The 25561-nt window shown below is 36.5% G+C and overlaps 4 protein-coding genes across 7 annotated transcripts; 2 read left to right on the plus strand and 2 right to left on the minus strand.

Annotated features, from left to right (window-relative positions):
- The first annotated feature begins 404 nt into the window (after positions 1-404).
- LOC119988598 (cytochrome c6, chloroplastic) lies at positions 405-3213 on the plus strand. Of its 2 annotated transcripts, none has more exons than XM_038833689.1 (6): positions 405-581; positions 650-793; positions 1932-2029; positions 2133-2164; positions 2456-2519; positions 2618-3213. In XM_038833689.1, exons 1-6 carry the CDS (start codon positions 443-445, stop codon positions 2756-2758), a joined length of 618 nt encoding a protein of 205 aa, XP_038689617.1. In that variant the 5' UTR covers positions 405-442; the 3' UTR covers positions 2759-3213. The 2 variants fall into 2 exon arrangements, with proteins under 2 accessions (XP_038689617.1, XP_038689618.1); XM_038833690.1 differs by having other exon boundaries at positions 440-581; positions 661-793.
- Positions 3214-11994: 8781 nt separating this feature from the next.
- Positions 11995-17641, minus strand: LOC119989742 (protein NARROW LEAF 1-like). Of its 3 annotated transcripts, none has more exons than XM_038835421.1 (7): positions 17407-17640; positions 17044-17109; positions 15884-16427; positions 15348-15491; positions 14608-14848; positions 13271-13771; positions 11995-12843 (listed from the first exon to the last, which is right to left on the minus strand). In XM_038835421.1, the coding sequence occupies exons 3-7, from the start codon at positions 16376-16378 to the stop codon at positions 12434-12436; spliced, it is 1791 nt and encodes a 596-aa protein (XP_038691349.1). In that variant the 5' UTR covers positions 16379-16427; positions 17044-17109; positions 17407-17640; the 3' UTR covers positions 11995-12433. The 3 variants fall into 3 exon arrangements, with proteins under 3 accessions (XP_038691349.1, XP_038691350.1, XP_038691348.1); XM_038835422.1 differs by having other exon boundaries at positions 17044-17127; XM_038835420.1 differs by lacking the exon at positions 17044-17109 and having other exon boundaries at positions 17407-17641.
- A 2858-nt stretch (positions 17642-20499) lies between these two features.
- On the plus strand, positions 20500-21309 carry LOC119989831. Its single transcript, XM_038835562.1, has one exon. The coding sequence runs from the start codon at positions 20791-20793 to the stop codon at positions 21070-21072; it is 282 nt and encodes a 93-aa protein (XP_038691490.1). The 5' UTR covers positions 20500-20790; the 3' UTR covers positions 21073-21309.
- A 1077-nt stretch (positions 21310-22386) lies between these two features.
- On the minus strand, positions 22387-25519 carry LOC119989039 (pentatricopeptide repeat-containing protein At4g19890). The gene has a single exon (XM_038834327.1). The coding sequence runs from the start codon at positions 25327-25329 to the stop codon at positions 23122-23124; it is 2208 nt and encodes a 735-aa protein (XP_038690255.1). The 5' UTR covers positions 25330-25519; the 3' UTR covers positions 22387-23121.
- Positions 25520-25561: the final 42 nt, after the last annotated feature.

The raw sequence follows: 25561 nt of genomic DNA on the forward strand, positions 1-25561 counted from the left end.
CATTTTCTTAACTCAATTAGGAAATAACCAAGGAGTGTGGCTCGATTAACAATCGATTAATTAAACATATATGTATCCAAAATTCGATATATTTTCTCAGATTATTTTAAAAAAAGAAAAACTCAATTAGGGAATAATAATGTATTATCTTATTTTGGCTGTCACTATCGACGCTGCCTTAAAAATAGAAAAGAAAGGTTGCTTAATCTCATCTCATAATTTGATATTACGTGTCCTGAACTAAATTAATAGGTCAAACTATTGAACGTAGATAAGGAGGAGTCGGTAACATAATTACTGTGGTCTGATATGCATCGGATTATGCGCCTCTTCACGAAAGCTTGCTAGTTGCTAGTCGCTAGATCGGGATGGGCTGGGCTTTTCTACATATTACATCTAAAGTGGAAAACGGATCTGAAATTAAGGCCCAAATAAATGATCCATGAATTTATTCTATTTTCGTATGTTATCGGTTATTTTCGCTTTCGCAGATCCGCTTGCCACCGTAAAGAGAGAGAAATATGCCGCTTCCGACATTGATACCAAGTTGCAGCAACAGAATCTGTTGCTTCTCGACAAAGGTAATTCTCTTTCTGTTTGTCAAAATGCCTGGGTGTGTTTTCATCACTTACTGGTTCAAAACATGGAGGTTGTTCGAAGGGGAGTGAGAAGCAAAGCAGAAATCGAAACCCAACTCCTCCGATTCAAAAACAAGCAAGCTTCTTGGAGGGCTTGGTTCCACCTTTAATAGCTGCATTCGTAGCCTTATCTCCCATATACACCAATACCCCAGGTTAGTTCTGTTATCCATTAGCTTTATCTGCTTTAAAAAAAAAAAATTCCTCCTTTTGTTCCATACAAAATTTTGTGTCTTTTAGTGGGGAAACTTGAAAGGCCAAAAGAAAATGTTTTTGGTCTTTTACTACATTTGATTGTTTGGGGAAAGGACTATATGATTGTTTGCCATAAAGTTTGTAAATTTGGCACACAAACAAAGATTGAGCTTAATTTGTCTCCTCAATGCGGGTTCTCTAGTCAGGAAATTTGCCTAAATTCAGTCTGGATCAGATGAACTGGGTGCTCTGGATCAATTGAGATTTCTATCAAAGGGATAAGAGTGATTAGAATTTCATTAAGAAGGCAAAACAGAAGTGGACTATTATTGGGAAAGCAATTCACCTACAAGAAAAAGGAGGGCAGTTGCATGGGAGTAACTGAACAATGAGGCTGTGAGTCTGAGACACTATAATTTTGTTCACTTCATGTCACATGTTTAATTTCTGGAAAGAGTCATACCATGTATTATGTGGAGTTAAGGTCTCCATACATCCTGACTGCCCCGATCCCTCCTACTGCGGGAGTTTTGTGCTCGGGAGCTGCATACCCTTTTTTTTTTTTTTTTTTTTTTCACTTCATACAAGTTCAAACGTCGGCGTACTGTTATAGTTGCTTCACCATTACCCATCTGCAATTTGGGGATAATCCAGTGTAATTTTGCCTAATCCCACCTCCGCTATGGCAACCCTTGTGCACGGGGTGTTGCTTCCTACAGAATTTCAGTGCATGGTGCAGGATTATTAGAATTATGCTTTTAGCATGTAATGTTGAAGATCAAATTCTCACGGGAACTGTATTTGGATTTTTATTTATTTGCCCATGTTCTATTACTATGTGCCCTTTTTATCATTTTCTAAAATTAATTCCCTTCACCTTATACTAAATCTGGGTAACCTTAATGGTTTTTTTGAAGCTAGAGAGGTATTTATCTTTTAAGCAACCTTCAGGTGGGAAATTTATTTTTCCCATTGTTCCACATGGTTATTTACTTATTCCTACTTCCAAAAGTATCAACATTTCATTGCTATAGAGAGGTTTTCAAGAACTTCGAGCTCTCTGATTTTTATTTTTTTTTGGCTTTTATCATGCTGCAGTGTCACTTGGACAAACTATAGAGATAGAGAGAGGTGCCAAATTGTTTCGTCAAGCTTGCATTGGCTGTCATGATGGTGGAGGAAACATAATTCAACCAGTGAGTCTCCAATTCACCCACAAAATCCCAATGATTTTTTTCCCCATATCTTCACATCATACAAAGCCTCCGTGACTTTAAACTCTCTTTTATTATTTTTCAGGGTGCAACACTCTTCTTGAAGGATCTACAAAGGTTTTGAACATTCTACGTAGTAGTTTACAATAATAAATAAGATGTCAGCAACATAACAGACAGAGTTTTCTGAAATGAGAAGGGAAAATGGAGGGATGATGTGAAAATAGCATTTTAGTTTTCCCGTTAATACTTAATCCAAGAACAGTTATCAGATGAATATTTGCCTGAAGAAAATAAACAAATTGCCAATAGCAGGTGTTCAATCTGGCTTTGAAGTATTTTTGAGAATGGTGACCCATCCCTTGATTCATTACTAATAACACTAATTGAAATGTTGCATGCATGCAGAAATGGAGTTGATTCAACGGAAGAGATATTCCGCGTGACATATTATGGAAAGGGAAGAATGCCAGTAAGTCTTACGTGAGAATTTAACACTCCGGTCATTGAGTTGTTAACTTGGTAGAGACGGCATTGGTAAAACTGTCTTTTCTTTTTGTCTTTCTAAAGGGTTTTGGTGAAAGTTGCACGCCAAGGGGCCAATGCACATTTGGGGAACGTTTACAGGATGAAGAGATCAAACTCCTGGCTGAGTTTGTGAAGTTACAGGCTGATCAAGGATGGGCAAACATTGCAAGTACAGAAGATTGATTGATTCCTTGGCAGAAAAGGCAATTTGCCTCAGCTTCACCGTTTCTGGTAGGAGTAGCCTTGTCAATTGATAAGATTATTCTTACTTGAGAATGTTTTCTTGCACCTTTGCTCATAGCACGCATATTTGGTTAAGATTTTATCAGGTATCCTAAGTTTCTTCGTCTGCATATAACTCTGATGGTTTTGGCACCTAAAAAAACCTTGCACTAACCTTGCATTGTGTTGAGATTTAGAAAGCTTGTATCTCATTCCGATTGGGCCGATGGTCAGGCCCAAGATCTTCTTCATTTGGGCCGATCATAATGTACATTGGGATGGAGACTGGAGTATGAAACCTTTCATACTTAGTTTTTCTCCCTTTATGTTGTGTTCTTTTTCTGGCTTTATTATTCTAAGCATGTGACAGGCTTGCTTAGACAAAGATTCTTATTGAAACATGGACACTTTCTCTACTTTTTTTTCTGAACAAGTCAACCATAAGGTATTTTTTAGCTAAAATGGTGATTGATGCTATCTTCTTCTTGAAGAGTTGAGAGGGTACTTCTGGCCATGTGGGTTATATGTGAAGAAATATACGTTACTTTTGTGGCATTATTGATAGTAATTTTTGTTCGCTTAAAATAAGCAAACAAAAATCTCAAATTAAAATACTCGCAAACGCACAAGTCCGTAGTAGAATAGATTATGCAAGAACGAGGTCGAACAATGAGGATTTGATAAACAATACGATTAACTACTATACTAAACCTAGCAAAATAAACAATTATTGGGAGATGATTGATTTTAGATAGCAAGTAACGAAATTAAAGTAACGAATTAAAGAAAACACAAACTTGTTGATTTTGGTTGTGAAAGCAAATTTATGAAAGCACTAGGACAATGAATCCATCTTAATAATCATCTCTAGTTGTTGATTACCTCACCTTTAATCCACTCAATCGATGTTGTTGGCGAATCCACTAAAGCGTGAATTACCTATGGTATCTAGGCTAATTCGTTTATCTTCACATGCAATTTGGTTATGGTATCTAACTCAAATATGAACATGAAAGATGTCCTTAAGTGCAAGAATTCATTAACATGCCATGTAAACCTTAGGAGTATGGTATCTACCCTAGGCGTTCCCAATTCCTAATCACAAGAAGCTGGTCCCAAACCCCGTATGGTATCTACGTGAGCTTGCATCAAATTACTTAATTGGAAACTTAGGTGGTGGCCAATCATCTAAGCAATCAAACAAGTATATAGCATAGTGATTAGAAATCCAACATCAAAAGAGCAATCAAAGATAAAAACAATAAACAAACTAGAGAATCATATTAAGATTTCATCATGCCCTAACAAAAGCGTTTAGTTACACATAGTCATGAATGAAAATCACAAGAAAGGTTGGAGAACACCCTAGAAAAGTCGGCTGAATGTCCGAGTGTTTGAACCTCCGAAAGTCCCTGAGAATCCTCTGAAGTCCTCCTTAAATAGCTCTCTCAAACCCTAGACTTCTTCTACAACAATTACTAAAACTCTAAGGAAACTTACCCTTGGTTTCCAAAACAATAAACCCAACAAAAAGAGAAGAGGTTGACTTCTTCTTTGATTAGGAAACTACACTGCTGGATGTGTTGAACGTTTTTCCCATGTTCTGCCCTTCAGAAAAATCTCAAAAAATATGTAAATTGAAACTTTATGTCTTAGCTTTCCAGGGCTATCTCACACGTCTCTAGAGAAATTCTGTGGAATCTTCTAGACCCACTTCTTCAAAGGTAGCGCAGTTCTGCCGAGATCATATTTCAGGTCAACTTGTCTTCAAAATCTAGGTCAATTGGCTTCACCGAAAATTCCCAAACTATTCTCCAACATTCGTCAAGATCTTAGCTTCATTCTCCAATTGACAGTTCTTCAAAATATTCAAAATCGACTATTTTTCATCAAAAACCATCCAAGTGCTCGAGAAAACTGAAAATGAGGAAAACAAAGTAATAAGTCTTTTTTAAAGTCAATCATCTAACAAAAACCAAGTTTAGAGAGTACTAAAATGAAATAATATATGAGCTTATCAATAATCCCAAACATGAACAAAGATGGAGAAGAGGAGAGAAAGAACTTCAACTCTTCAAGTCCTATAGTGTGAAGCCAATTGATACTGATAATGTTAATCAGTCACTTGTCAGTCTAGTTAACGCATCTTAATCATTATCTTATTTATGTGTGAATTTGTCCTAAACATGTTTGCCATGGTGGTTTTATAATTAGAAGCATCATTAATTAAGTGTCTAATCATAACATGATCGACACATACGAAACAAAGAAACATAATCACATTATTAGATGGACCCCAAACGCCTCCATTCACAAAGTGCTGGTAATAGAAGGAAACCCATTCAACTTTTGTAGACCTGCCTTAATTAATCCCCCCTCTACTTTCCCATAATGGACATGTCCCTTATGCTTTATTTTTGTGTATTTTACTATTTTGGTTAAAATTAACCCCCCTCCCCTCAAGTGCTGGTATTTTTTTAATGAATCCATGATTACTCAAACTCAAAACACTTTAACTGTTTTTGTTCTTTAGATTAAAATTAAGGAGATGGACCCCCCTCCCCCAACACATTCACAGAGTGTTGGTAATAGAAGAAAACCCATTCAACTTTTGTAGACCCTGTCTTAATTAATCCCCTCTCTACTTTCCCTTAATGGACATGTCCCTTATGCTTTATTTTTTTTTGTTATCTTTTGAATCCATGATTACTCAAACTCAAAACACTTCAACTGTTTTTGTATTTTAGATTAAAATTAAGGAGAAGGGGGAAAAATAGTTATAGCCTAACGTGTTAGCACTGATTGAACCACTTCACGATAACATAGTTGGTTATATCTCAGGATTTAAGGTATACCAGAGCTATGAAGTTCGAACCAATCAGCTAGTATATTTCCTTGTGAAATCCTAATTCTCAGAATTTGTCCCACTTCCAAGTCCATATCCTCATGAGCTTTGCCCTAATCTTACTTGTCATCGGCGTAGTTTATGCCCGACTGAATTGCAAGGATTCTCTTAGCGTGAATCCTAGAAAGCATCGAAAGTCGAAACAAGTTAAACAGTTAATTAACGAGTCAAACTAACTAATTACCCTCCTTAATAATTGCTTTAACTTTTCCATACAGGAAAAGCAAAAGAGATTCCATGAGCATTGGACCTATATACAGCATGATTGTAGCTTACCTAAATCACATGCGACAACCTAATTAGCTTACCTAAAAGTCCATTTTCCAATGAGCGATACGCATCATGCATATGGACTTGTACTATTCTACACACAAGGGTCAGAGGAAGGACAAGCGAAGAGCTTAGCTTCGTTTGGTCCAACTTATTTGTGAGAGCTTATATTTGTCAAGGATATGCCTGTTTTTCATTATAAGTTATGGAGCTTTTAGATTCATAAAAATTTCGTACGCTTAGATCGCTCCACTCTTCTGAAATAGTTTGGTAACTCATATAGAATCAATGCGAGAAATTCAATTTCGATCTACTTAGAAAAAGAATTCATCTTCAACTAACTCGACCACTTATGAAGGGTTCATTCTCTCTTAATCTTGTGTAGTTGCATGACCTTGAGTCTTGCCTTTTGAGGAAAATATTGAATATATATATATTTGCAAAAGCTATAAATTTTAGCATCAATTCAGATTCTTGGAATAACTGTTTATCAGATCAAGCTTGTCCTAGGTTGTAGATTTTCATGGTTTTCTCTTGTGAATTCATATATAGTAGTCTTTTTTTATTTTTTTGAATACAAGGGAAGAGGATGGAAGAGACTCGAATTCGAGACCTCTATTGAAATACCACACACATGAGTGTCATATGAGCTACTCATGGATCTCCATATATAATTGTCTTATTCGTATATATATAAATGAATTATTCATAAAACGTTTATAGTTTATACTTTATGGGCACGCGTGATTGAAGATTTCATTGAAAGATCAATTTACAGAGAAACAGGATCTCGCGGAGAAGTCACCATCCCGGTGCAGGCACGCGTGATTTAATTGAACCAAAAAGGAAAAAAGAAAAAGAAAAAAGGGACAATTAATTAATTGCATTACATGTTTTTTTTATAATTAAAATTAACCATTAATTAATTAATGGAAAATTAATTATGATCAGACACTCTTCGTTTGAGATAAAGCACTAATCTCCTAATATTGAATCTGCACCACCCCCCACACAAACAGAAAAATGATAACCCTAAAAAACACAAAGGCACCTGCAAACCCTATCCACAGTAGAGGAGAGAACAAGTAGTCAATAATCAAACACAAAGTGGGACAAATTATATATATAATATTGGGAAAAAAAACTAATAAATAATACTTTATGATTGCTTTATTCATAACCACAAACACACATCGACCTTAATCAAATGAAATGAAATATCATCTCTCTTTAGGGTTAAAATACAAAAACAAAATCATATGACAAAAATTTTGTTTGTTTTGGTAATGAGGAATCACACCATACAAGTTTATCTTTTAAATATTCGATATGGATTGAAATGTAAGGCTGTCATACTCGTGCACACAAAAATTTCTTACTCTGATGACAGGATAAGTTGTACCAAAATCTAGTGCATAGCCACAAGGGTGAGACTCTCAGTAGAAATCGAATTTAGGATATTTCAAGTTCATGCAGTTTGGCCCTAAAGAGATTCATCATTAAATTATCACCCAAGTGATTGATGTGAACCTAACTAGTAATTAATGAAGTTTGTATATATCTTAAAAGGCATGTGTGTGCGTATGTGGGAGGTTCTTGGCCTCTCATTTGGGGCTTTGTCTATATGTCATTGTGTTATCAACAACAAAGACACAGAACCGCCCATAACTAAAGACAAATACCCTCAACTGATTCCACCAACATGGACAAGTACATAAATAATGTAATAAACACACATAAATACGATTTATTGAATTTCCAGTTTCTAGTAGGTCCAAATAACTCACTATATATGCACATGGCGACCACCTACATTTCTGTATTTTAGTTTCTTAATCATCAATCCAATCTAGGTTATTTAACATCAAGAACCCTAATTTTTTTTGCCCTAATCATCCCAATTCAGAAATCATTAGTGGGTTCAATTCAGGAACAGTTTCTCTATAGCAAATGTAAGATAAGATTGTTTACATTTTGTTTTTTATAACTTTATCATTTGTGTCCAATTATTGACACCGGTATATTTTAATTTGTTTTGCTTTATTGATGAGTCTTGTCTTGATGAGTTCCGTCTTCTCATTAACTAGAGAAAATTACCACTGAATGTGGTACTCGATATTGATTTTTGACTAATGCAATAAGGTCTTTTGACCTTCTCTTAAAAAAAATTGTGTCAAATTTACATGTTGGTCATCATGAATATGGTAATTAAGTGTCTCGATTAACCGATGATGGTAATTACTAATTAACTATGAATATATAACTGTTCTTTTGGTAAAGATTTATGAACCTTACATGTTAAATCTATAACTTAATTATTGAAATTGGTTTACTTTATTTTAGTTGACCATAATATAATTAATTAAATTTTTTTTGAATCTATTAATAGGAGGTCCCAGTGGTCCTCTTTTCTTTAGTTAATTTATTCATTGTTAATTATAATATGACATTATGTGCAATGCTGGAGAGAGAGAGAGAGAGTCATTGTCAATAGCTGTAAGAAAGCAAGACCAAAAACCCACCATAAATAAATACTCCCCCCCGCCCCTCCCCTCCATGAAATACCTAGAAGAGGAGGTGTGCATTTATGTATATATATATATGGAGAGGAAAGTCACAAGGACTAATTCTCTACCTCTTACTTTCCTAAAACATGCATGGCTGATGCCCTTCATAGATGGGTGAAGCTTCTGGGTTCTTCAATTCCTCTTAAATTAAGCCCTCTTGAATTCGATCCAAAGAAGACCAAACCCCTCTCAACCACTAGTATTCTGAGTTCATTATCTTCTTGTTGGTTTTTGTTATGTTGGTTTGAGAGGTTGAAGCTGCCAGCATGATCTGGTAATGAACCTGTTTGATCTCCCCCCCCCCCCTCTCTCTCTCTCTATATATATATATATATATTTCTGATTTATAGTATGTTCTTCCACCAATTTGTACATATATAAATATAGAGAGAGAGAGACACCCATATAGATTAAACCAATTTGTACATATATATATAGAGAGAGAGAGACACCCATATAGATTAAAGCAAGTATCCATGTAACCATCCATCAATAGATCATATTGCCAGATTTATTAATGGTGGGTTTCTTATTTTGTGCACTAGAGGTAGAGGGGTACAGTAGAGGGAAGATGTGGCTGATTTTTCATTTTTGTACCCAAAATAGCAATTCAATATATTTGGGAGTATTTTTTAATGAATTCAATATACAGATGAGTATGTAGCACACTGGTAGAGTTGTAGGGGAATAACCTAGAAGTTACGGGTTCAATTTCTACAGATAGTCTATCCACATATTATGTGAGAGTAAGGCCATATTTTTTGTCACGCCCACTGCGGGAGTCTTACGCTTGTTATTGTGAGATTTGAAAGGTGTTTATGTTTAAAGATATGGGTTCCATCAGGTCATCTTGCAGCTTCAATCACTCAATTACCAACAGTAGTAGAGATCCTTTCATATATATATGTATATGTATCTATGAAATTGGATTAATTTTGATCTGTCCTGGCTAGTTGCTACCAGCTCTCCAGCATCATATATATATTTCAGGTAAATTTTCTACACATTGACTCATAAATTATTATTTAATTTTTCATTTTTCCTCTTCTTTTTGTGTCATATATCTATTTCTTCTCAATATTCTTAATTAATTACTTTGCTGATTGATTTGTTTGGCTGTAGACATTATTGAATTCTCCAATTGCAATCGATTAGTTATCTTACCTAATTTTTAATCTGCTTTGTTTGCCATGTATACATACATATATAGCTTTAATTATATGGATTAATGCATCTTAATTTATGTATTAACTTCCATATATCTGATGAATTCTATATATAATTAACATAACAGGCAACAGCTTGTGAGCTTTAAACAACTTAATCAAAAAGTCTTAAAATAATGTAGACAAGGTTATCAACATTGATCCATCTCTCTCTCTCTCTCACACACACACACGCACTGTCTACTCTCTGAGTCTTTGTCTTTACTTAGTTGGTGTTATATAGCCAGCAATCAGCATTGACAGGTTAATCAAACAAATTCCCCAGACATGCATGACAGTTAGATAATATATATGTTTGCATATAAACGATACTATATATGTATAGAATTGTATTGGATACATATATTCAAAACATTTACTTCAATTAGTTCCCTTATATGGCTATATATATATATACATATTGGATGTATATGTATGCATGTCTTGAACATTAATTACACGTGAGTACTATATAGTACTATATATCCTTAGCATGTCTGGCTAGCTAGTTTTGGTGTCTATGACCCACAGCTGTATGCATGAGCTACACTTGAATTGATACTCCAAACACATGATATTCATATGATACAATTTATACATATATACCATCGGAGAAGACTAGATGTGTGTGTGTGTGTGTGAAGCAATAATTATTTGTATTTGTCCTATTTGGATGAAGTAAGTCGTTGGGGTTAGGTTTTGGTAAGCTTGCATTTTGTGTGTATTTGGTTTTTGAATAGGGCAATTGCTGGATTCTTAATAGTTTGTATAAATTCCAATGGATGGGTTTTTTTTTTAAAGCTAAGAGATTACTCATTCTTGCATGAACCAATATTAAGATCTTCTTCTATTTTCTTGAAAGCTTAATTTGTAAAAGAAATTTGTTTGTAGAGCAAAAATTCCTAATTGATATATATGTGTGTTTGTAATTTTGAATATTTGTATGAATGAATATTTGTATGAATGAATGACCTAATATTTTCCTTTTGTTTTTAGCAACAGATTGATGAAGAAGCCGACTTAGTAACATATATGCTATTTAGGCTCATTTTGGAAAGTCATTGGAAATAGCATATATGCTAGTAATCAAATCGCTATTTGAAATAACATTCAGTTTGTCTAATATAATATATGTGTTAATATGTTTAGATTACCCCAAATAAAGTGAGAGTGACGAGGAAGAACACCGACTGTGTAGAGACCAAAAACCGAGAGATGCGGGTCGCTGTGTATAGTAGCAGAGTGATTTGAAATCCTGGACCCCTGTACAGAGACCACGCCGGCAGGAAGGAACCGGCTAAAACCCTAGCTAATCTCCCTGCTCAGTTTGTTGTTCTTACTGCTCTGGATGTGTAGTTTACATTAACACAACCATGTTAATCCTTTGTAATTTTTTTTTCAAAAGTACAAGTATAACAGGACAAAACAAAAAATACTTTTGTTCTAATATTTTTTTTTTGTCCTGTTATACTTGTACTTTTTTAAAAAAAAATTACAAATGATTAACATGACTGTGTTAGTGCTAATTGCACATCTAGAGCAGTAAGAATAGCAGACTGAGCAAGGAGACTAGCTAAGGTTTCAACCGGTTCCTTTCGATAGTCGTGGTCTCTGTACAGGGATTCAGAATTTCAAATCACTCTCCTACTACACGCAACAACCCGCGTCTCTCTTGGTTTTTGATCTCTGCACAGTCGGTGCTCTTCCTTGTCACTCTCACTTTATTTGGGGATAATCTAGACATATTATCATAAATATTATATTATACAAGCTGTATTTTCGACAACATATATGCTAGCATTTTATACAGTATTCTAAAACCAGCATTTGTTAAATCTTAATAGTAGGGATCGATGTATAGAATTTCGAATGGCAATGGATTTTCTTTCTATTCTCTTCATGCCACTTTCATTATTCTGGTTTTTGAATAATAACACATAATGAAAGGAACCATTGGCTGGTAGTTAAAGCTCAAACCAAGTGCTCAGGATTTGTTCAATAATCATTGTTCCCTAAAATGCAGAAAAATCAGTCAATAATGGAAAGGTACATACATATATGGATGCATATTGTAGTATGTTTTGATGATTAGATCATATGGATGTATTTGTGGCTCATGAGTGGGTGATGTTTGGTAATTTCACATCTTCCACCGTCTAACATTACATGAAACTGGTGAGAAGAAATAATACAATGACTTCTCAAAACCACAATCATGGAAAGCAAAAATCACTTGAGACAGAAAATCCATGATATGAATGTCTTCTTTCAAGATGAAATAGGATTGAATCCTCCGAGGGTTTCAAAGTTGTTCATACTCTCACTTCAGGAGTGAATTATGGCACATATTTTGGCATTGTCAGATAAAATGTAAAGAGAAGTCGTAGATACAGGTAGGTACACCCTAAACTAAATATTCTACACCCCCCTCCCCCCCCACACACATATAAGAGCTACAATTGTAACCTTGATTACGGGAAAGAATTATAATGGACTTGATCGAGAGCAGGAGCCTCAAAATTTATTTTCAAAAGCGGATGGTACAGAATACTTACAGTTCTCAAATGAAGGACACCATATATCTGAAGGCAGAATGGAGGAAACAGCCTTGAGTCTTCTATCTGCAGGAGCACTTCTCTATGCGATCCTGTATATATGCCTTAAATCACTCATACGGGTGCTATAGTTTTTACTGATCTGAGTGGTTTCTTCTCTTCAATTCAGGCTCACCTAACTGCAACGAAACACGAAGCTCTTCATCAGAGCTGTTACTCAGCGCCAGGGAGTTCTTCCATTCTAGGTTTTCACATCGGCCTTTTTTATGCTCTGGAGATGTCCCAGTGAAACTCGGAATGAACTGGTGCTCTATTTCAGGTGGTTTTTCAACCCTATCTCCTATGTGAAACTCAGGGTGCAAGAACGGTGCAGTCAATCCTTGATGGAATTCTTCCTCCACCAAAACCTGCTGAATATTCAAATTCAGAGGCTCAAAGTTCACTTCCATTTTATCCCTTGATGGCACTCGGTCAGGGAAAGAAGACTCCCCGACAGTGGAATCAATCCCTGCTGCAGAAGCATTTATCTGTTCTTGCACTGCAACTGTATAAAAGATATTCAAGAAATGAAAAATGAAAAAAATAATAATAACGCATCATAATTTTGGAGACAATGTAGAATATGGTCAGAAATGGGTGAATGGAATGGATGACTCTTTATGTTTTCCATTTTTCAGTCTTCATTCTTCCAAATAGCATACACCACCACATCAGGTAGGTTAAAAAAAAAGCATTGGCCTCTTGGTGTAGCCTATTTTTTTAGAAGAAAAGGGTCATATTCGGTAAAGGCCTTATTTCCATAAGAAAATGCATCCCTTTTTACCGAAATAATTACTCGAATGCATCAACTGTTTTTCCAATCTTGTAAATATGACCATTCATATAAAAGCAACTGAACAACAAAGCCTGCATGAGTCAAGTAAAGCACTGTAAAACTGAAATATTGTCCTGGCTGGTTCAGGTGTACAAACCTTGAAGCCCTTCATTTGTTGTGATGAGATCAAGCTCAAGAAGGTCAAGAAGGCGCCCAAGATCAACTCCACTAGTCCAATTCTCCGGAGCCTGGCCAACTTTTAGTTTTAACCGACCTCGATTAGCAGTTCCACCCCATATAATCCCAACTGGCCGTGGCTTCTCACCATTCTGACATGTTAAAATGATAAGGCTGCCACTATCTCCTTCAAGGTCAAAAGTCTGCTGGTTCTCACCAACAACGAGAAAATCAGTGAAAAAACAAATCCCTTTCTCATCATTGTATTCAAGAGCATAGGCCATTATGGTCCCAGTAGTCAAGCCAGAGCTTCTTCCAACTTTGACCACTTGCCTTCCAATCAGACTGTTGATTGGAGCCTGCAAGTCTATGATATGCACATCACCAATCTCACCCACACCTTTGACAGTAGTGATTACGTTATTCATGAAAAAATCTTCTGCAAAAGGAATGAAAGCTCCATCTGCTCGCACAAATGTCTCTGCAGGCATACCAAATTGAGATGGGCATGTATGGGGGTAGGGAAATATGAGAAATTCATTCACACAAATTTAGTAACAGGAGAAATCGAGCAACAGACAGCTCCAACATAAACAAGCATACACCTTCCAAAACAGTCTGACAGCTTAAATCAATACATAAGCTCAATGATCCAGAGGACAAGAATTCAAAACAGTCAAATGATAATCCAGAACAAAGCATCTTCCTTTGCCATTGTAATTTATAATTTATAGATCATTAGGATTTACCAAACCCACCTCAAATATTTCATGCCTCGCTGATTTCACAACTTTACACTAGTCAATAAAAAAACTTCCACAAAGATTAACAAGAAACTAGGGGAGAGAAAAACAGGCGATTAATTTCACATATAATTAATAATACCAGTAAGCCCCAGTTTTGTCTGGTTTATAGAACAATGACTTCTACAATGGCAATACACGATGAACTACACAGAGGTAGTTGAGTCTCGATACTGTACATCTAGGTATTGAGATGATCATAGATACAGAAGCTGAATACAAGGTTCTTTAGGTTTTGATCTTTGTTATGACTACTACTCGGGACCATAGTTAATAACGACATGAGCTTGAGTTCCAAGCCTGACAACTAAGCTTAACTAAAATGAGGCCTCCTTTCTAGTTATTCGATTTAACAACCAACTCTGCAAATTAGGCATTCCAAATTTCAACAAAAGTAGGATTCTACAATATAAATAGCAGTCTAAAAGGGGGATTACAAAGAGAAATTACTGGCAGTGTCATAACAGAAGCTGATATTACACTAATGGGTGATAATAATGTAACACTATATTACCTGGGTTTGTTCCAGCAAAGGTTCCATACCAAAGATCATCTGTTATAAATGATGTTGCCCTCTCCACAGCACCCAGATACACTCCAGGTCCAAGGTTGGGTGGCAAAGGATGAAACATCTTTTGACTTGGGTAATCCAAATCAACTGCTACATGCCGATTTGTGAGGAAACCAACCTGTCGATTTCCTGTTCGGCTTTTTACAATAGCACCCAAAGTCCCATATGTCTCTTGGCTAGCAACCTACAAGTGTTAAATAGTGTGATTTACGTGTTATTAACTATCTAAGATATAGTTAATACTATCTAAGATATAGTTAATATCTCTTTTTTATGACACGTCCGTTATCCATAGACTTGAGTACAGGACAAGCAAAAGCAGAGGGTAATAACACTTGAACCAACATATTAAAATAGCACATCAGCACGAGATATGAATTAACCATCCCAGAAATTTACAATTGTATTCTTCATGGTCCAAACTCCAAAGCAGAAGCCAAGGAATTCTCAGCATTGCAAGCCCACCAAACCCCTAATTACCAGCATCCTACACCAAAATCTACATAAAAAGTAGTACTCAGCTCTCAAGGTCAGCTCCCAAAAGTTCTGTACTAATAATTAAATCTAACTGTTAAATAGCGTTCATATGCGTTAACCAAATATATTTATTTATCATGTAAACCAGTTCTTCCCCAACCATATATCTGAATATAAAATAGAATTTCATTGGTCCAATAAGATACCTGGGAACCAGAGCCAATGCATGGATCACTCCCCCCCAAGCCGTCGACAAGTTCAGTACATACTTGTTCCTTAGGAGTTTGTGCAGGTGCACCATAATATGAGAATTCGACAACATCTACATCACACCATACACCTCCCGGTCCCTGTATTGTATGTTATGGAGCCATCATGTTTCCAAGAAGACAAAGAAATCAGTCGCAGATTTAACTTATATTCTCAATACAAATCCAACAACAAAAAATGTGTGAGAGAAAGAAGTTAAAATAAAATATATAATAAAAAAAAAAAGAGAAAGGCAAAAAAGGGAAAATGGGAAAACAGGCCATAAGGTCCATAGCCAAAAAGATAACAAAAAACTTTCAGTCTCTCAAGGAATCATGAAAATTACCATGGTTCGTTCATTTTAAATAGTGATTGATCCTTAAATCAGCATGCCCTCAATCCCACCCTCAAGAACTCGAAATTAAAATATCACATGGATGCTCATTGAAAGTAAGTAATCCAATGCAAGGCCAAAAGAACAAAAATATCTCACCTGAAGGGCAGCAGGAAGGCACTGTGAATGGCTGAGCCATTGCCTATGAACTTTCCTAGCAACAAAAACAAGAATTGCGGGTATATCTGTCAGAACACCCCGTCGAATTCGAAACCCAATTGCTGTACCAAGACTAAATCGACGCAAGATTTTGCTATGAAATGCCCTTATGGTCATCAACTCAAGCAGGGTGGTAGCCTGCTGTCCAGTTGGCAACCGCCCAAGAGTTTCAGGAAGCACTCCCTTCTGAAGGTTTCCAAAATAGTTTGCCCTATCTTCTGCTGCATCATTCAATCGACTCAAAGGAGGCCAAGAGAAATATGCAGCATTGCTCTCTGAGTGCTGACCAGCTGAAGCAAAAGGCTGAAGTGGTGATGGACTTGATGAAGGCAGGTTATGATGATTGAAGTAATTTCTTTCCAAATCTAAAGCAGATTCCTCTGATTGTATTGATCGAGAGTGGTGAACTCTTAAATCCAATCTTGGCCTGTCCATCTTTCCTCACTCCGATAGGTCATTACTTCATTGCTCTTAGGATCCAAACCTGTATGTAAATATAAACAGTTAAACGAGAGGGTTTTAAACAAGAACCACATGGCATGCTCCGATGCTCGTGTTCTCAAGCACAGTTATAACGATAACTAAGCTGTATTCCACCTCTCAACGCCTCCCCCCTTTTCTCTTCCACCCAAACCCCCAAATATGAAAGAGAAGAACAGGAATATTCATCATTATAACTATTGGTTGACATAAAATATATGTTGCCAGTAGATTAAAATTAGAACACCAATATAATATTGGAAAACTGAAAACAATGAGCAGAAAAAACTGATGAAAAATATTTAAAAACCGGGTTCTTTGCTGTCTTTTTGAGAGAAATCTACAACAAATCTTTCTTGTATCCATGAATCTATCAAAAATTTCAACGTATTTGTAAAGCAGTAATTAAAGGTAACATAAACGCACCAAAAAACTCGATCTTTTTAAATGAAAAACAAATAAGGATTAAGAGGAGATAGTGGCGTCTCTATCTTATCTAAAGCTAACAGAGGAAAAGCGATTCTTCAAAGGATATCTTAACAAGTAAAATCAACAATAAAATTATAAATCTTTATACGAAGAATATGAAATGAGTAGACACGGGTAGAGGAATAACTCACCTGTTACCAGAAGGAATAATGTACAAAAACAAAGAGCAAAAAGGAACAGACGAGATTGCCGCGAAGCTGGAAAGAGAGGCAATACTGAGTGACAGGTGAATGATGTAAATAGAGCAGACCAGATACCCATTTCATGTGCAAAAAAAATAAGAATAAAGTCAACCTTGAAATGGATATCAGAAATGAACCGCATATCGGGATGAAAATGATAGAATTTAGACAAGCCAATAACCATAGCACGACTAATTGAAGATTAAGCAAAACCCAGGTAAGAGATGACAACAAAAAGAGAGAATAAGGAAAACCCAGATAAATTAACTGATAAAACAAGGAACTTGAAGGAACAAACAAGAAAAAACTCACCGATCAGCAATGGCAGAGCTGTTATGGATAACAACAAATACAGCTCCTTTATAAGTTTCTTCACGCCCTAGTGCACAAACTCATTCATTGATTTAGAAACTGATTGCCAATCTGCACTCAGATTAGTAATGTGTGTCTGTGTGTGGAGACTGAGAGGACTGTATCTAGAAAGAGAGAGGCTTTTTTTTTTTTTTTTTTCCCTTTTTTCTTTTCAAAATTTCTAGGGAGAGAGAAACTGGGAAAATGATGTATACCATTACCTGGAGAGAAAATAATAAGGCAAAATATCTAGTAATGTTCTCTTTTTTTAAAAAAAAATTATTCTGGCCCCTTTTTTTCTCCTTTTTTTTTTGCCCTATTTTTGTGTCTTTATCATATCTTTTCTTTTCTCTTTTTGATTGATCATTATATCATTTGTGTGGAGGGGAGTGGAGGGATAACATCTAGGGGTGGAAATTAATGGGTGATGGATTTTAATGGAGAAAAGGGCAAAGAAGAAAGATATTATGATTTTTTATATTTAATTTTGTAGGGAATTGAAGGACCCATCCATATTTGCTCCCCAAAAGTAGCACACTTTTTACCTCAAATAATTCAATTCCTACCCATCCATATTATATTGGTGGGGATAAAGAGAACAATACTATTTATTCACTTTCTTTTTTTTCATTAGCAAAAAATACTAAAACTCATAGATTAAAATAATAATAATAATAATGAGTTGCTTATTCTCTAATTAAAATATATGGGATTTTCCATTAGGCATGATTTGAAAAGTGGTTTAAAGATAGGATATGTGTGGACATGATGTATAGACTTGTTGGAGGCAAGAGGCCCAAGTAATCTCCTAAATATCATTGCTTCTTTTATTACAATCCAATGATGGGTTTTATCTCAACAGTGAAAAGATCATTACAGCCCTTTCTTTCCCTTTTCACACATATATAGGCTGTCTCATAGTGATATGCCTACTGTGTTTATTTCCACTATTTTTTTATTTCACTATAATTTATCTAACACATCATATATGTTTTTGATGTTCTTGATCTCGCCAACTGTAAGGGGGTGTTTTGCACAAGAGTTGTTCATCTTTTACTACAATTTATCTAATGGAGTAGACCTTCCTCAAAGAGAGTTGCCTTTCTATCTTAATTGTGACAGCACGCATCATCCATCACCTATTGTCAATGACATTATCTTCAGAAAAACACTAAACTTTCCTACACTTTTTTATCTCTAAATATCCCTACACTTGTCACATAAATAAATAATTGTTTAAGAAATTACACAATAAAAAAGTGGGTATTGGAGAACAACATCGGTCAATATGCCGCCTATTATGCATAAAGAGGAAGTTCTCTATCATTTGTCTTCATCCAAGCTATTTCTCTCTCATCATTCTTCTCTCTAAAAGCTTCCAAGATACAGAAACAAGATCGGAGAATGGATATATGGATCTATTGAGCCAACCCGAGTTGAGCTAGAATCACCTAGTTGTAGATCGTCTGTTTTACCCGTGTTTGTCTGGTTTGGTTCTACGATGTGGTGATGTTCTTGGATTTTTTAATTGGTTTTTCGGATTTATAGCAGAGGAAGATATACAATGTAGAGCTCTAGTGAATATTCTAGATGAGGAGTAATTTTAGATATAATTTTACATATATGACTGACATGCATAGTATTCGTTTGTAGACTGACGGTAGTAGATAGATAGAACATTTCAAGTTTGAGTTTTTACATTGTAGAAGTTGGTTGTTGAATATGATTTTACAGTTTGGAATACTTGTATCCTATAATGTTATTAATTTCTAAAAGTTTATGATTATGCTCTAATTGTGTTTAGTCACGCTATTGAATGTGGTTATTACGTTATTGATGTTATTATTACGCGTTGTTTGCATGCATAACACTACATTTTAGGTATAAGTTCCATGATTTGTGTGATATTTGGCCGTATATTGATAGGAAATTATTACTTATGTGGTTGTGTAATTATAAACATGTAGCTAGAGTGTAATGTGATAGGTTGATATTATAATTATAATATGTGACAATGTAATTCCGTCTTTTAATAGTGTAATTATACTTATCGACAGTGCAATTTGGTAATATGTTGTGTAATTGTGTATCTAATAGTGTATTACTTCCTGAACAGGTTGTTGGGGGAGGTGATTGTTGGTGAGAGAGAGTGAAATCACATCTGACAGTTTTTGAGAGAGGTGAACAAATATCTAAAAGATATTTAAGAAGCCCCATCCAAATTTTGAGCAATTTTTTTTTTCATTTGAATTTATCATGTCATAGTCCTATGTGTCATGCCATATGTGTTTCGGTACGGGATGTTTGTTTAGGAATGACTAGTGCCACCGTTATCTTCATCCATATCTCTCAACTATCATATCATGATAAAGTCTACTCCTTTGTATTATAATATTGCAAAGAAATTGATTGATGAATCATGTTAAATTAGCACTACATCAGCAATACTAAATCATCTGTTGCTTGTATCCCTCTCTTCTAATTAGATCCATTGTATAATATCTTACCACCACTAGGAAGATCTTTTTCCACGTAATTGGGAGTTTTTTTTTTTTTTTTTTTTTGTGGTTGATATTAATACATACATTTTGCAATTATGTAATTTGTCACACATGCCGTTATGTCACATAGTGATTTGCTTCTGGCTGGAGAAGGAAATGACAATCACTTTTTTTTGGTGGAAGGTCAACAATAAAAATCATTGTGATAATAAGAGTACAAAGTTATGGGTTCCCACCACCACCACCACCACCTCCACCTCTTGTAATACGGATCACTATAGACTATAGTCCTCTTTTTACCACATGCCTATAGGTTGATCCCTAATCCCTTCTCAACAAAAGTGAAGAGGGATTACAAATAATTTTTTTTAATCGAGAAATCACTCGACGTACCCTTTTCGATGGTTGAGTGAGCATAAATATCGGGCTATCAAAATAGTTTGCATCATGTTAAGTCGAAATCCTTACGGATGACATGAGGCTTCTAACCCTTCTCTTAAGCCCACGAATCTAAAAAAATCTCCAGAAAATAATTCAAGTGGTTCTAACTCCTGACTTTGGTGACATGTTGAAGCAGGCTCATGATTTTGAAGAGAACTCTATTACAGTCGAGGTCTAGTCAAGTTAAACGCATGCAACCGCACCATTTGCACGGCCGAGGGCCCGAGGCAGTAGCTTTGTTGCCAGCCGGTATTGGCCTATTGGGCCATATTTGATATACGGGATTACTGGTTGATAATTCAATGATATTACCTAATTCAAGCATTCACTGAATGAAGAAAGATTAACGAAGACCGACAATCAAGTATCAACGCATGTGAGACCTACACACATACCAAAAAAGATGACATTAAACGGTGCCGTTACGAGAGACGGGTGCGGGAGGCTGCACCAGGCGTTGTCCGATTGCCACCGCCGCATTCCAGCGGGTCCAGGACGCGAGTCGACGTGTCGCCACCTGAATCAGGCGCTTGCTCAGTGCCTCGTGTCCCAGGCGTGCCCAGAAGAGTTCGAAGCCGTCCGCACCCTCTGCGCCAGCGGTGGCACCGCTCTCAAGCGGTCTCAGTGCCAGCAGGCCCAGGTCTCTCTTGCTGTCTGCCTCTCCTCTCATCAAGAACAGCAATAGCAGTTAAAGCATCAATTTTTGCACCGAAACCCTAACCCTATTCAATTTTAAAATTCAGATTATTTATTTTCTGATAACGGGCTCAAGTGTTGTTTTCCTTGTGTGAAAGTTAATTTCTTTCAATTCATCGTCAAGTATTGACTGTTCTTTGTGTGATCAGTCATCAAAGAGAATGTGTGCATACTTACACTCAGAGAGCTTCTGCAATTGCTTTGAATGTTGGTACAGTTTGGCGTAGTTTCTTCCTTGAAAAGTGATATTTTGAGAGCTGTAGCATGCTGAATAATAAAATTGATTACTTGCTTATCTTCCATGGATAATGATTTGATAAAAGTAAAACTAAGACATTCTGATATGCCACTATGATGGATTTTTGTTATTAGAATGTTCAGTCTTTTTGAAAATTTTTGCTTTCAAATGTCTTGGCGTCGAAACTTTCTTTTGGCTAGCCTTCATGCCAGGCATCCCCATCTGTCTTTCCTGATAATGTTTCTTGCTTTGTCTTGAATACTTGGCCTGCAAGCAGAGAGCTACTAGGACTGACTGATGGTAACCGCTTCCTCTTGATTAAGACCGCTTCTGGGTTTGCTCTAGTCTCCACATCTTTTAGTTACTATGGAGCTGCTACAATTTTCCTACATGATCCATGTTATTTGGGTCCTCTGCTTCTATTTCTGAAGTCTTGAAATGTTGTGCAAATTGAGAAATTGTGATGCAGTTCATTTGTGCTTTCACTTCCAACACAAAAAATGTAAACAATTCTTGTGCACAAAGTTAGTCGGGATAGGGATCAGCAGGGTGCACAAAGTTTCCTCCTTGGATATGGGATAGGGTAAGCAGTATGCACAAGTTTCAGTGGAGACGGGATACGAATGGAACCAGTGATTTATAGTTGCACCACTCCAACTTTACCACTTTCAACATAAAGCATCGAATATACAATGTGTGCGTGAGCCATATTGTTCATCGAATATATTCTTTGAAGTGAGACGTATTTTGCAGTTTTTATGCAGTACATGGTAGGAATCCTTTTATAAATTGCACTTTCAAGGAATAAAATTATGTTATGTTAGCAAAACTGCACAAGCAAATTATTTAGAAGATTTTGATAGGCTACGACAACTTGGTTGGATGATTCACAATCGCCGTGCCTTGGAAAGATCAACGCTTTTGGTTTAAGCACCCACATCAAAGTAAATCTGAAAAACTATAAAAGAATCAAAAAAACTCAATTATCGTTAGAATTTTCTGAAAGGTAAATATCTCGCTTTCATAGTTTCATATATAAATCTTTATAATTTATTCCTAAAACAATCCTTAAAGAATACTTTTTTTGAATTGCATTGTAATTGCAAGTTTTCCTGTGCTGTCCTATTATTACTTGACTCTGCCTCATCCCAAAAGTTACGAAGCCCTAATCTGTCCTATTAATATACATTGGAGAGTAGAGTTTTCAGAGATATGACAGGTTTCCCAGCATTTCAAGGCTTTTCCCTGCCAAAATGAATCTCTTTAAATTGTACACAACAGGGGACAATGGACACAGGAAAATGTATATAAGAGAAGAACATCTGATAAATCTTCAATGCAACTTCTGCTGAAATTGTTAGCAAATCCGTCCCCAATTCAAAGCCTTCAAAGTATTTCATTATAATGTTAGAACTACCATCTCAAATGCGATTCCTCATTCGAGTTGTGGTTCATCGAGGGGAATTTCAATGGGACAATAGCTTCGACAAACCCATTTTAAGTCAATGCAAGAAAAACAGTGAGACATTTGAGATCCTGCTCTGAACTATCAGTTCAGGTTCAGTGATGGCACACTCGTATGATGTGTTTCCTCTGAAGAGGAGTCATGGCTTAGGAAACAGATTTCAAGCTTTTGTCTGAAATTCAATGGGACCTTCCAATGGTGTTGTAGTGACCGAAAGCTCTGCATAGATACCACAATGGATTGTATTTCTTCAGAAAACTCCATGGAACTCACATTGACAATTCAGCTTCTAAGACGCAAGAAAACCAACTTTTTTCACTTCATTTTGTTGTTCGTTAACCAATTCCTCTAGAGATTTTTTCAGACAAGTCAGAAACAAGAGCATACTTGCCACTCTCATAACATGCTGTCATAAAGGCTGCCAAAGTCACGCGATCCACATTACGATCCTTATCCAATAATTTATGAAAGAAAAGAGCTGCAATGCCTACTTTCTTTTCACTGCAAAGCTTTCTCACCAATGTATTAACTGTCCGTATCCAGGGTTTTTTCTCAAGCCTTTCCAAAATAACCATAGCTGTGGCAAGATCATCCTTTTGGCAATACTCATAAGCTAATGTGACCCTGGTAACTTCACAGGGAGACAACCCCTTGTCTATCATTGTCTCATATAATTCACAAGCCTCATCCAACTTGGACAATTTGCAGAGCCCACTAATGAGAGCTCCAAATGTGATACTATCTGGTGTACAACCATGGTTACTCATCCTATGGAAAAACTTCATAGCAAGGCTGATATTTTTATTCCTACAATACCCACATATCATAGAAGTGTAAGTTTCTTTAGCAGGAACCAAGCCTAAGCTGACAGCTTCCTCAAAAAGTTTCTCGCTTTCTTTCATTCTTTCTTGCCTACAGAAGGCGGCAATTAATGTGGTATACAAATGCATATCAAATTGAAGGCCAACTTTAACCATTTTACTGAGAAACACCATGGCTTGCTTAGTGTCACCATGCTTACAGTGCTCAGATATCAGCATGGTGTAAGTAACTCTATCAGCTTGCAATCCATGTCGAAAAGCCTTCTTAAGAAGGTTATATGCTTCTTGAACCCTCCCTTTTTTGCAGAGACCATCAGCTATTGCATTATATGTATAAATATTAGGAGCACATCCTTCTTCACCCATCAAATCCATCAACTCATAGGCCCTTTCAAAATTGCCTGCTTTGGAGTGCCCGCCAATAAGAGTAGTATATGTGTTTGTATTAGGAGCTAGACCCTGTTCTTTCATTCTGGTCAACAACATCTCTGCCCTGCTCAATTTATCGTCTTTGCAATATCCGCAGATCATGGAAGTATATGTATGCACATTTGGCTTGTAATGATCACTCCGAACAAGCTTGAGAAACAGTCTAAATGCTTTGTCCGTCCATCCCTTCTTGCACAGACCGTCGATCAATGCTGTATGCGTATAAACATTTGGTTTCCAACCCTTCCTAACCATTTCCTCCAGCATTTCAAAAGCTTGCTTAATGCTGCCCCTCTTGCACATCCCGTTAATCAAGGATGTGAAATGAATCAAATTAGGTTTCATACCCAGCTCAACCCATTTATCAAAACACCAAATTGCTCTATTCACAAATCCCTTTTCAACAAACGCGCTAATAACCAAAGTACAGGTTGCACTGTCAACAACAAAACCTCTCTCAACCATCTCACTCAGCCACCTATCCGCATCTAAAATCCTCCCCGCTCTACAATTACCAAAAAGAATCAACTTGTAACTAGTAGAATTAGGACTGACCCCTCTTACACGCATTTCCTCGAACACATCCTCCGCATACTCAACCAAGCCCATTTCACAGGCTATACCAAGAACAATATTCAATGTCCTTGTACTCAAAGTCAATCCTTGGAACCCCATCTCAATTATCATACTAACAGCCTCTTTTAACTTCCCAATCTCAGAGAAACTCTGCACCATACACTGCATCACTTCATGGGCTCTCTCCAAATTTCCATTGTTAACCAACGAAGTAGCGCAGACAATATATAAGCGCATAAAATGCCTAAATTTGGCGAACCCAATTGCCCAATGGAAGAAACTCAACGCCACCATCGAACCCGCCTCGTCGGCGAGTGCGGCAACTACTGTAATGGCCTGTTCATGGGTTAAAGAATCAATGTCTATACTGAGATTGAGCTTGGGAGGTGATGATCTCGTATGGGTTTGGTGTTGGTAGTAAGACTCACAGACCAATGAGCATACTGATGTGATAACAGAAAGCGGTGGTAGCGGCGGCGATTGTGATGGTGATGCCGGTGGCGGAACGGGCTCTGACGCAGAGGAGTAAAAACTGACAACTTGAGTGCGGCAACATATTGATCTGAAAATGTAGGGAAGAGAATCAAGCAGTCTGGACGATTGAAATCCATTAAATTTGATAACAACAGAGATCATCAAAAGGATTCGACAAAGTCGGTGTCTTTGTTCTGTGTTCGCACTTCGCTCCCACAAACCTAAGCGCGAAAACAGGCCCATGAAATAGAAAATTCTCAACACAAAAGAACATGGGCTGGGCTCTTAGATAGAAACCACATTGGGCTCAGGTGATCCAATTGTTTGTTTGGGTTCAGCAATTGAGTTAGAGAGTCCATAGCATGGGGGAATGGGTATAACGTCAACGGAATGAAGAGGAGGTTCATGGTGCAATGGGTATATAGCACAAAATGTATCCCTTTAATTTCTTCCACTACTCCGAATGATCACACCA

Source organism: Tripterygium wilfordii, chromosome 21 (genome assembly GCF_013401445.1).
Source record: "Tripterygium wilfordii isolate XIE 37 chromosome 21, ASM1340144v1, whole genome shotgun sequence".
In the NCBI taxonomy this organism is placed as follows: domain Eukaryota; kingdom Viridiplantae; phylum Streptophyta; class Magnoliopsida; order Celastrales; family Celastraceae; genus Tripterygium; species Tripterygium wilfordii.

Excerpts from the sequence above, each read along its gene's own strand:
- LOC119989039 (XM_038834327.1), bottom strand. The coding sequence starts at position 25,329 with ATGGGCCTGTTTTCGCGCTTAGGTTTGTGGGAGCGAAGTGCGAACACA.
- LOC119988598 (XM_038833689.1), top strand. The coding sequence starts at position 443 with ATGAATTTATTCTATTTTCGTATGTTATCGGTTATTTTCGCTTTCGCA. Across the intron at positions 582-649 it reads TCTGTTGCTTCTCGACAAAG|GTTGTTCGAAGGGGAGTGAG; the intron begins GTAATTCTCTTT and ends CAAAACATGGAG. Across the intron at positions 2,520-2,617 it reads ATGGAAAGGGAAGAATGCCA|GGTTTTGGTGAAAGTTGCAC; the intron begins GTAAGTCTTACG and ends GTCTTTCTAAAG.
- LOC119989742 (XM_038835420.1), bottom strand. The coding sequence starts at position 16,378 with ATGGACAGGCCAAGATTGGATTTAAGAGTTCACCACTCTCGATCAATA. Across the intron at positions 15,492-15,883 it reads GCCTTCCTGCTGCCCTTCAG|GGACCGGGAGGTGTATGGTG; the intron begins GTGAGATATTTT and ends CATACAATACAG. Across the intron at positions 14,849-15,347 it reads GCATTGGCTCTGGTTCCCAG|GTTGCTAGCCAAGAGACATA; the intron begins GTATCTTATTGG and ends TAACACTTGTAG.
- LOC119989831 (XM_038835562.1), top strand. The coding sequence starts at position 20,791 with ATGACATTAAACGGTGCCGTTACGAGAGACGGGTGCGGGAGGCTGCAC.